This window comes from Pavona decussata, unplaced genomic scaffold (genome assembly GCF_977016875.1).
Source record: "Pavona decussata unplaced genomic scaffold, jaPavDecu1.1 SCAFFOLD_64, whole genome shotgun sequence".
Lineage (NCBI taxonomy): Eukaryota > Metazoa > Cnidaria > Anthozoa > Scleractinia > Agariciidae > Pavona > Pavona decussata.
This window is the reverse complement of record NW_028145484.1, coordinates 5,210,736-5,222,500: the sequence shown is the minus strand read 5'-3', so window position 1 is coordinate 5,222,500 and position 11,765 is coordinate 5,210,736. Positions and strand designations below refer to the sequence as shown.

Sequence of the window (11,765 nt, the reverse complement as noted above, 5' to 3'; positions counted from 1 at the left end):
GGACAATGGAATTCTGTTTCAGCCACGTGACTTGAGGTTTTGGGTTTCCTTTAACCTCACACTGAAACGAGGCTGTACCAGTCTGATTTACCACCACAGGCACTGGAGGGGACACAATAGAAGGAGCTGAGATGGATTCACCAGGATCGCCCTTGGGTCCTTGGGGGCCCTGGTCACCTTCAGGTCCAGGAGGTCCCTGATCTCCTTGAGCACCTCTTGGTCCCTGTGGTCCCTGACGCCCGGGCGGACCATGTTTGCCTGGGGGACCAGGCCTGCCCCGTCTTCCCCTGATACTTTTCGGGCAGTGCATCGTGCAGGCCAGGCTACTCAGAGCAAGTTGAACTTCTCTCTTGATGTCGTCGGAACGACGGGTGGTTTCACTGGCGTTACCTTTCTTGTTTACAGTATTCGCCAAGTGACGTTTGTGACGACTTTGGATTTCTGAAAGTGACGTATCCATTTTCACTTTTTATTGTTATTCAAACTTAAATCCCAGAATATGTAAAAGAGGAATGTTTTTGAAACATTGCAATTTCTATCAGTTATATTTCACTACTTAGCTCTTTTTTGGCTTCCACGAGGACGTATTCAAAAGGAAGCATTATCACAGACGATCTGAATGCGGATGCTGGACATGGAATCTCGGTTATCAGTTTATGTATTAATTATCAGGCAATTTTTGAGCTGTAAGTTAAAATTTTACTTGAGTGATTTCACAACTGAGTCAGTGATTGCCCTGTATGGTACGTGGGTAGTTACTGTATGTCAATTTGCACGTAAGGAAGTTTAGTAGACGCCATATTTGTTTGCATTTCTGCCTCAGCGCGCGCATGAGGACACTTCTTCCACTTTTGTTCTCAAACTCATTAATAATTCATCAAGAGAAAACAAAGAAAATCACTACCGTGACCGTGGTTTGGATATGTGATCCTAATTACCATAAAATTTTGCCAACTTTAGCCTTGAATTTCTCCAAGAATTATTGATCATTTGAGAAGCCATATCAAACACTCGAAAGTGTGTTTCATCAGATATCCAAACACCTCAAAGTCGTTTAAAAAAAACTCGGCTGCGCCTCGTTTTTTCAACCTACTTCTCAGTGTTTGGATATCTGATGAAACACACCTTCTCGTGTTTGATATATTACATGAATACTGTCCCGTGATACATGTATGGCACGACTTTGCGACACAAATTGCGTGCGCAGTTAGGATGCGCAAAAACAACTGGCGCTGACGTATGTTAGTTGTGCGTGTGAGACTAATCTTTTTTGTTTCTTTGACCTCAAATTGTGTATACAAAGCAAAACTGATACTTATATCTAAGAGGACTGAAGAAACGCCTTTTTATAAATAATAATTATACTCCCACCTACGAGAAACGCAGGCATATCCCTTGCGAGGCTTTACAAGCCTCATCACCCGATCATGGATGCATCGGCAACGTCTCTTGTGTAACGTATACTCAGTTATTCTAAGAATTTGCGTTAGTGTCTTGTAGCCAAAGAAGAAGGCTTTTTCTAGCTGAACCAGTTTTTAAACAACTCAACTAGTGGACAGAATGAACTTTCCCGTTAAAATGTGACACCGCGCGTTATCAGTTTTTCAATGAAAATACTCCAGGCTTTTTAGAATATGCGGTGAATGTGAACACCATAAGCCAATTGTGGCGTCTTGTTCGCGATCTGATTTCTTGTTCAACAACTCACCTTCTCTCGCCGAGTCAAGGCTTTCCAACATCTTGAAATCTGAACCAGTCGGCGTTTGTTCGTGCATTGGGTTTCGTTGCTCGACATTTTCTTCTCTTTGTTGATTCAAGGCTTGAAGCATTTGTCGATGAGTGTGAAGTTCAATCTCGACGTGAATCAGTGCCACGAAACAAACAGCAACGGAGAAAAATATGGATGAAAACATCACCGTGTTGGAGACGGGGCGCCGCTTCGAAATTTCCATTATACCAGCGCCAGAATGCGAAAACCACTGAATTTTAGGCTATAAAGAAACGTAACTCTGCACTTGAAGATTAGTTGCTGTTGTGTAGTCGGAATGTGCTTGAACAGCAGACGTCGCAGCACAGTTGCCCTTTGTAGTAATTCTATCTGACTTTTTTTCCGCTTTTGATCAATACTGGCTGTTTTCCAGTTCTCTGAGGAGATATGTTTTCGAATCACAGCCATATCATGATTTTTTTTCATAACGGTCAGTATATTTTCCACGTTAGCCTAACTCTGAAAACCAAGGAGGATCAACAGCGTGAAAAACTGCGTAAGATTGAGGCAGGTCAAGGAAAACCATAAGTTGACTGTTGTCAGTTGGGTAGACAAAAATATATTTTAGTAATTTTATATCATATGCTTTGAGACACTTGGCTCACAAAGTTGTGTATGCAGCTGAAATTTCATCCGCATGACCCGAATTCCTGCTCTCTTTTTCACAGGAAAAGAATTCATGATTCATCATCAAACAAGACGCATATGTGCGTGAACTTGGGCTTCTTTCCTGGCTTCATTCCCCCCCCCCCCCCCCCTTCGCAAAAGTTTTTGTTTTTTGAAAAAAAGGGAATTCTGATTGAAATTGGTGTTTCGTGAGAATTTCTTTTTGTCAGGATCTTTCACCCATTAATCGATGAAATTTGTCCTCGCGCGCGTCACATAGGCGCAATTTGATCCGTCTCCAGTGCATGCGCTTGTTTACGCAAGATTACGCAGTTGTCACGTTTTGGCAATTTTAGAAATAGACGATGAGAAGTCCAAAGACTACTGCAAAGCTGACACAACGTAATATATTTTAAAACAATATTTCGGCTGGCCAAACCAGCCTTCTTCAGGTTTAGATGTTACTAAATTATATAAATGAAATTACAATATATATCATGGAGGATGTTGCAATACATGGGAGCAGCGGAAATGACGCTTACAAGATGGTACCAAGGGATGAGGAAATAAGTAACATAAAATAAAAAAATACGGCAAATGACGAAGGAATTGATGCTTGCCGTCATTTCCTTGAAACTGGTACGGACAAACACATTCCTACTGAGACACTTTGTGACCTTTTACGCATAATACTGACCATGAATAACTTCACATTTAATCAGCAACACTATCTTCAGGTCCATGGTACTGCCATGGGTACTAAGATGGCTCCTTCATTTGCTAACCTTTTTCTCGGCATTTTCGAAATTAACGCTCTCTCTAATGCTCCTTTCCATGTCCATACCTGGTGGAGGTTCCTTGATGATATTTTTATGATTTGGACTGAAGGTCTAGATCATCTTAAAATATTCATCGATTACCTCAATAATATTCATCCCACTATTAAGTTCACTAGCAGTCACTCATTTTATTTTATTTTATTTTACTTATTTCCTCATCCTTTGGTACCACCTTGTAAACGTCATTTCCGCTGCTCCCATGTATTGCAACATCCTCCATGATATATATTGTAATTTCATTTATATAATTTAGTAACATCTAAACCTGAAGAAGGCTGGTTTGGCCAGCCGAAATATTGTTTTAAAATATATTACGTTGTGTCAGCTTTGCAGTAGTCTTTGGACTTCTCATCGTCTATTTTTCAAGTTTGGCTGATTAGATCTCCTGTGAGATCCAACGTACAAGCAAGCAGGATCTTCGTTCACGGCTTTTGCAGTTTTTAAAATTTTCACTCATTAACTAACGTTCCTTTTCTCGACGTAATGGTATCTCTACATAACGGCACTATACAAACTGACCTATACACTAAACCTACAGATAAACACCAACATCTTCTTAGTTCATCATGCCATCCTCAACAAACTAAAACATCTATTCTATTTAGCTTAGCTCTTCGCATCCGCCGTATCTGTTCTACTAACGCTACATTTCAAATCCGCATTAATGAATTAAAAGCTTATCTCCTCGCACGAGGATATCATAACACCCTCCTGGATTCACAATTCCTACGAGCTGCTAATATTTCTCGCACTGACGCTCTGCAAACTAACCGTAACGACTCTATTAACCGCATACCTTTTGTCGTTACATATAACCCAGCACTTCCTCACCTCTCTAATATATTACGCAAACATTTTAACATATTACTTTCCTCCGACCGTTGCAGGGACGTTTTTAAACACCCACCTATCGTCGCTTACAGACGCACTTCCAACCTTCGCGACATTTTAGTTAAAGAACAGCTACCGACTGTCACCGCTCCTAACAGCACTAATTCACCACCAGGATCTTTTCGCTGTGGACAAAATTGCGCCACTTGTCCTTACATTACTAACGGTCTTAAACATTACACATTTTCTTCAACAGGCGAAACCCGTAACATCACTTCACACATAACCTGTAACACCAAAAATTTAATCTACATGGTACAATGTAACCGCTGCCATTTACAATACATAGGTGAAACTAAGCGACGTCTCAAAGACAGATTCAACGAACATAGACGCCCAGTTGACAAAACTAACATTTCATCCAAACCAACCACTGTTTCTGAACATTTTCTTTCTCAACCTAACCACTGCCACACTGACATCCTTGAAGTTATCCACTCCTCACGTGATTCAATCAGAAAAGCCAGAGAATCTTTTCTTATAGATTTAGCGGGGACCTTGGAATACCACGGTTTGAATAGACGTGATGAATTGTAATTTTTTTATTTTATTTTACTTATTTCCTCATCCTTTGGTACCATCTTGTAAACGTCATTTCCGCTGCTCCCATGTATTGCAACATCCTCCATGATATATATTGTAATTTCATTTATATAATTTAGTAACATCTAAACCTGAAGAAGGCTGGTTTGGCCAGCCGAAATATTGTTTTAAAATATATTACGTTGTGTCAGCTTTGCAGTAGTCTTTGGACTTCTCATCGTCTATTTTTCAAGTTTGGCTGATTAGATCTCCTGTGAGATCCAACGTACAAGCAAGCAGGATCTTCGTTCACGGCTTTTGCAGTTTTTAAAATTTTAAAAATAACAAGATGCCTATACTGGCATTTACGTGTGATGCCCCTTGATTCTTATAATTGTATGCTTCGCAGACTATCCTAGCTAATGGAATATTTTGAGTCACAAAGATAGCGTTATGTTGTTTCCCTTGTGTTACGCGTCTTATCGTTATACCGGAATTTCTATTACAACAACGTGGCCTAACTCACGTTTCTGCATGGTTATGTAAATAAAAGTGTAAGATTACAAATTGTTTTCGTTTCACCAAAAAAAAACCGGAAAGGAAACAGGCAAAAAGCTTTCCTAAATGAAAACTTTTAGTACGAATGGACAATCAAGCCTTTAATCTTTTTGTAAAATAGATTTCCAGTTGCGTTTAAGCATCAATTCGACAAAGTGATGCGATCTGCGTTTTAGCTTAATACCAATGACCTTTCCCCCGCATATTCTGGATGGTTCTACAACTGTCAAACAGAAGCATCATTCCTTCGCCTTGAACTCTCCGATTTCCACCGTTTTGACTGTCGAGTGCTTCTTAGAAGTTATTCTTTCGATTTACCGCTTCAAAAGGGTTAATTTTCTTTTTGAAAACGGCACATTGGAATCTAAAACATTAAAACAATATGGCCACGCCACTAAAGTCAAGCCTTTTCAGTTCCACCGAGAGACCACTAGGACCTGAATAATCAAAATAGTAATTAACTCCCCTTCGATCCCCCCTGACCTACACTAAGATATTGCATTCTGATTGGACCGTTTTTGTTAAAGACAACAAGATGCCTGCTACACTGGCATTACGCGTGATGCTGGGGCTGATTCATTTATTCCAACTGTATGCTTCGCTGATTGATAAATCTATCCTTGCTAATGGAATAGTTTGAGTCACGACGATTGCGGTACGTTGTTTCCCTTGTATTATATTACGCGACCCAGACTTTCACTGGAAATTTTTGAAATTCCATTACGATAACATAAGCTTCTCAATGACCTCTTTTCAGTCTCGCGTCGTGGTCTAAGACTGTTAAAAAAAGCACGATTTCTTCGCCAGGAACTCACCAATTTCCACCGTTTTTAATGTCGGGTGCTTCTTAGAAGTTATTCTTTCGATTCACCGCTTCAAAATGGTGAAATGTGCGTTTGATTCATTTATTCCAACTGTATGCTTCGCCGATTGATAAGACTATCCTTATTAATGGAATAGTTTGAGTCACGACGATCGCGTTACGTTGTTTTCCGTGTGTTACGCGACTCAGACTATCAGCGGAAATTTGTCAAATTCCATTACGATAACGTAAGCTTCTCAATGACCTCTTTTCTGTCTCGCGTCGTGGCCTAAGACTGTCAAACAAAGCACGATTCCTTCACTAAGAACTCACCAATTTCCACCGTTTTACGTGTCGGGTGCTTCTTAGAAGTTATTCTTTCGATTTACCGCTTCAAAATGGTGAAATTTCCCTTTGAAAACGGCACACTTGAGTCCAGAACATGTTAAAACAATATGGCGCGACTTAATCCGTCTTTAATAAATATATCAAATGATGCATTGGCGTCACACAGGTAAGGGTGAGTGGGTCCCCTCCCTCGCGATATAAGCGACAAGAATGGATTTTGATTGGCCTGCTGTTGTTGAAGACAATCAGAAGAATACATCCCGAGTAGGAGAGGGGAGAGTTTAATGAATAAATTAATGTACCGATTTGTGGATACGAGGAAGAAAAAAAAAAACAAGATGCCTGCTACACTAGCATTACGCGTGATGCTGGGGCTGATTCATTTATTCCAACTGTATGCTTCGCCGATTGATAAATCTATCCTTGCTAATGGAATAGTTTGAGTCAAGACGATCGCGTTACGTTGTTTCCCTTGTGTTACGTGACTCAGACTTTTACCGGAAATTTTTGAACTTCCATTACGATAACATAAGCTTCTCAATGACCTCTTTTCAGTCTCGCGTCGTGGTCTAAGACTGTCAAACAAAGCACGATTCCTTCGCCATGAACTAACCAATTTCCACCGTTTTAAATGTCGAGTGCTTCTTAGAAGTTATTCTTTCGATTCACCGCTCCAAAATGGTGAAATTTCCCTTTGAAAACGGCACACTTGAGTCCAGAACATGTTATAAACAATATGGCGCCAAATTTAATGCAGTTTTAATTAAGAAATCAAATGATGCGTTGACGTCACACAGGTAAGGGTGAGTGGGTCCCCTCCCTCGCGATATAAGCGACAAGAAAGGATTTTGATTGGCCTGCTGTTGTTGAAGACAATCAGAACAATACATCCCGAGTAGGAGAGGGGAGAGTTTAATGAATAAATTAATGTACCGATTTGTGGATACGAGGAAGAAAAAAAAAAAAAAAAAAAAAGAAATCGACCCGTTTTTAGACACGGTATGCCCCCTCAGGGCATCCCGCGTAAAAACAAGATGCCTGCTACACTGGCACTGGGGCTGATTCATTTATTCCAACTGTATGCTTTGCCGATTGATAAAACTATCCTTGCTAATGGAATAGTTTGAGTCACGACGATCGCCTTACGTTGTTTACCTTGTGTTACGCGACTCAGACTTTCACCGGAAATGTGTGGAATTCCATTACGATAACGTAAGCTTCTCAATGACCTCTTTTCAGTCTCGCGTCGTGGTCTAAGACTGTCAAACAAAGCACGATTCCTTCGCCATGAGCTCACCAATTTCCACCGTTTTAAAAGTCGAGTGCTTCTTAGAAGTTATTCTTTCGATTTGCCGCTTCAAAATGGTGAAATTTCCGTTTGAAAACGGCACACTTGAGTTCAGAACATGTTATAAACAATATGGCGCGACAATTTAATGCACTTTTAATTAAGAAATCAAATGATGCGTTGACGTCACACAGGTAAGGGTGAGTGGGTCCCCTCCCTCGCGATATAAGGGACAAGAATGGATTTTGATTGGCCTGCTGTTGTTGAAGACAATCAGAACAATACATCCCGAGTAAGAGAGGGGAGAGTTTAATGAATAAATTAATGTACCGATTTGTAGCTACGAGGAAGAAAAAAAACAAGATGCCTGCTACACTGGCATTACGCGTGATGCTGGGGCTGATTCATTTATTCCAACTGTATGTTTCACAGATTTATAAAACAATCTTTGCTAATGGAATAGTTTGAGTCACGAAGATCGCGTTACTTTGCCCTTGTGTTACGCTACTCAGGGTTTCAAGGGAAATTGCGGGAATTCCATTGCGATAACGTAAGGTTCTCAATGACCTCTTTTCTGTCTGCAATCGTGGTTTAAGACTGTCAAAGAAAGCACGATTCCTTCGCCAGGAACTCTCCAATTTCCACCATTCTAGATGTCGAGTGCTTCTTAGAAGTTATTCTTTCGATTTACCTTTTCAAAATGGTGAAATTTCCGTTTGAAAACGGCACAATTGAGTCCAGAACATGTTAACAATATGGCGACACAAGTTTAATCCAGTGTTAATTAAGTGATGCTTTCACGTCACACAGGTAGTGGTGAGTGGGTCTCCTCCCTCGCAATATGAGCGACAAGAATGGATTTTGATTGGCCTGCTTTTGTTGAAGACAATCAGGACAATACATCCCGAGTAGGAGAGGGGAGAGTTTAATGAATAAACAAGATGCCTGCTATACTGGCATTACGCGTGATGCTGGGGCTGATTCATTTATTCCAACTGTATGCTTCGCCGATTGATAAAACTATCCTTGCTAATGGAATAGTTTGAGTCACGACGATCGCGTTACGTTGTTTTCCGTGTGTCACGCGACTCAGACTATCAGCGGAAATTTGTCAAATTCCATTACGATAACGTAAGCTTCTCAATGACCTCTTTTCTGTCTCGCATCGTGGCCTAAGACTGTCAAACAAAGCACGATTCCTTCACTAAGAACTCACCAATTTCCACCGTTTTACGTGTCGGGTGCTTCTTAGAAGTTATTCTTTCGATTTACCGCTTCAAAATGGTGAAATTTCCCTTTGAAAACGGCACACTTGAGTCCAGAATATGTTAAAACAATATGGCGCGACTTAATCCGTCTTTAATAAATATATCAAATGATGCATTGACGTCACAAAGGTAGGGGTGAGTGGGTCCCCTCCCTCGCGATATAAGCGACAAGAATGGATTTTGATTGGCCTGCTGTTGTTGAAGACAATCAGAACAATACATCCCGAGTAGGAGAGGGGAGAGTTTAATGAATAAATTAATGTACCGATTTGTGACTACGAGGAAGAAAAAAAAGAAATCGACCCGTTTTTAGACACGGTATGCCCCTTCAGGGCATCCCGCGTAATTAATGTACCGATTTGTAGCTACGAGGAAGAAAAAAAAAAGAAATCGACCCGTTTTTAGACACGGTATGCCCCCTCAGGGCATCCCGCGTAACAAGATGCCTGCTATACTGGCATTACGCGTGATGCTGCGGCTGATTCATTTATTCCAACTGTATGTTTCGCAGATTTATAAAACAATCCTTGCTAATGGAATAGTTTGAGTCACGACGATCGCGTTACGTTGTTTCCCTTGTGCTCAGGGTTTCAAGGGAAATTGCGGGAATTCCATTGCGATAACGTAAGCTTCTCAATGACCTCTTTTCTGTCTGCAATCGTCGTCTAAGACTGTCAAAGAAAGCACGATTCCTTCGCCAGGAACTCTCCAATTTCCACCGTTTTAGATGTCGAGTGCTTCTTAGAAGTTATTCTTTCGATTCACCGCTTCAAAATGGTGAAATTTCCGTTTGAAAAGGGCACACTTGAGTCCACAACATGTTAACAATATCGCGCCACAAATTTAATCCGTTTTTGATAAATATATCAAATGATGCGTTGACGTCACACAGGTAGGGCTGAGTGGGTCCCCTCCCTCGCAATATAAGCGACAAGAATGGATTTTGATTGGCCTGCTTTTGTTGAAGACAATCAGAACGATACATCCCGAGTAGGAGAGGGGAGAGTTTAATGAATAAATTAATATACAGATTTGTGGCTACGAGGAAAAAGAAATCGTCCCGTTTTTAGACACGGTATGCCCCCTCAGGGCATCCCGCGTAAAAAACAAGATGCCTGCTATACTGGCATTACGCGTGATGCTGGGGCTGATTAATTTATTCCAACTGTATGTTTCGCAGATTTATAAAACAATCCTTGCTAATGGAATAGTTTGAGTCACGAAGATCGCGTTACGCTGTTTCCCTTGCGTTACGCTACTCAGGGTTTCAAGGGAAATTGCGGGAATTCCATTGCGATAACGTAAGCTTCTCAATGACCTTTTTCTGTCTGCAATCGTGGTCTAAGACTGCCAAACAAAGCACGATTCCTTCGCCAGGAACTCACCAATTTCCACCGTTTTAGATGTCGAGTGCTTCTTAGAAGTTATTCTTTCGATTCACCGCTCCAAAATGGTGAAATTTCCCTTTGAAAACGGCACACTTGAGTCCAGAACATGTTAACAATATGGCGACACAAGTTTAATCCAGTGTTAATTAAATGATGCTTTGACGTCACACAGGTAGGGGTGAGTGGGTCCCCTCCCTACCAATATAAGCGACAAGAATGGATTTTGATTGGCTTGCTTTTGTTGAAGACAATCAGGACAATACATCCCGAGTAGGAGAGGGGAGAGTTTAATGAATAAATTAATGTACCGATTTGTGCATACGACGAAGAAAAAAAAAAATCAAGATGCCTGCTATACTGGCATTACGCGAGATGCTGGGGCTGATTTATTTATTTCAACTGTATGCTTCGCCGATTGATAAAACTATCCTTGCTAATGGAATAGCTTGAGTCACGACGATCGCGTTACGTTGTTTTCCTTGTGTTACGCTACTCAGGGTTTCAAGGGAAATTGCGGGGATTCCATTGCGATAACGTAAGGTTCTCAATGACCTCTTTCCAGTCTCGCGTCGTGGTCTAAGACTGTCAAACAAAGCACGATTCCTTCGCCAGGAATTTACCAATTTCCACTGTTTTAAATGTCGGGTGCTTGTTAAAAGTTATTCTTTCGATTTGCCTCTTCAAAATGGTGAAATTTCCGTTTGAAAACGGCACACTTGAGTCCAGAACATGTTAACAATATGGCGCCAAATTTAATCTGCTTTTAATATTATCAAATGATGCGTTGACGTCACACAGGTAGGGGTGAGTGGGTCCTCTCCCTCGCGATGTAAGCGACAAGAATGGATTTTGATTGGCCTGCTTCTGTTGAAGACAATCAGAACAATACACCCCGAGTAGGAGAGGGGTGAGTTTAATGAATAAATTAATGTACCGATTTGTAGCTACGAGGAAGAAAAAAAAAAAGAAATCGACCCGTTTTTAGACACGGTATGCCCCTTCAGGGCATCCCGCGTAAAAAGAAATCGACCCGTTTTTAGACACGGTATGCCCCCTCAGGGCATCCCGCGTAACAAGATGCCTGCTACAGTGGCATTACGCGTGATGCTGGGGCTGATTCATTTATTCCAACTGTATGTTTCGCAGATTTATAAAACAATCCTTTCTAATGGAATAGTTTGAGTCACGAAGATCGCGTTACGTTGGTTCCCTTGTGTTACGCTACTCAGGGTTTCAAGGGAAATTGCGGGAATTCCATTGCGATAACGTAAGCTTCTCAATGACCTTTTTTCTGTCTCGCGTCGTGGTCTAACAAAGCACGATTCCTTCGCCAGGAACTCACCAATTTCCACCGTTTTAGATGTTGAGTGCTTCTTAGAAGTTATTCTTTCGATTCACCGCTTCAAAATGGTGAAATTTCCGTTTGAAAACGGCACACTTGAGTCCACAACATGTTAACAATATCGCGCCACAAATTTAATCCGTTT

The 11,765-nt window shown here is 41.0% G+C and overlaps 1 protein-coding gene across 1 annotated transcript in view; it reads right to left on the bottom strand.

The window, feature by feature from the left end:
* Nucleotides 1-2,158, bottom strand: part of LOC146478688 (uncharacterized) — a 25,634-nt gene extending 23,476 nt beyond the window's left edge. Inside the window, exons 1-2 of the mRNA XM_085112281.1 lie at nt 1,709-2,158; nt 1-441 (exon numbers count right to left, since the gene is read on the bottom strand). The exon at nt 1-441 is cut by the window's left edge and continues 138 nt beyond it. Coding sequence (XP_084968407.1) covers nt 1-441; nt 1,709-1,952 — 685 coding nt within the window. The 5' untranslated portion in view covers nt 1,953-2,158. The remainder of the gene's footprint in view (nt 442-1,708) is intronic.
* Between the last annotated feature and the right edge of the window lie 9,607 nt (nt 2,159-11,765).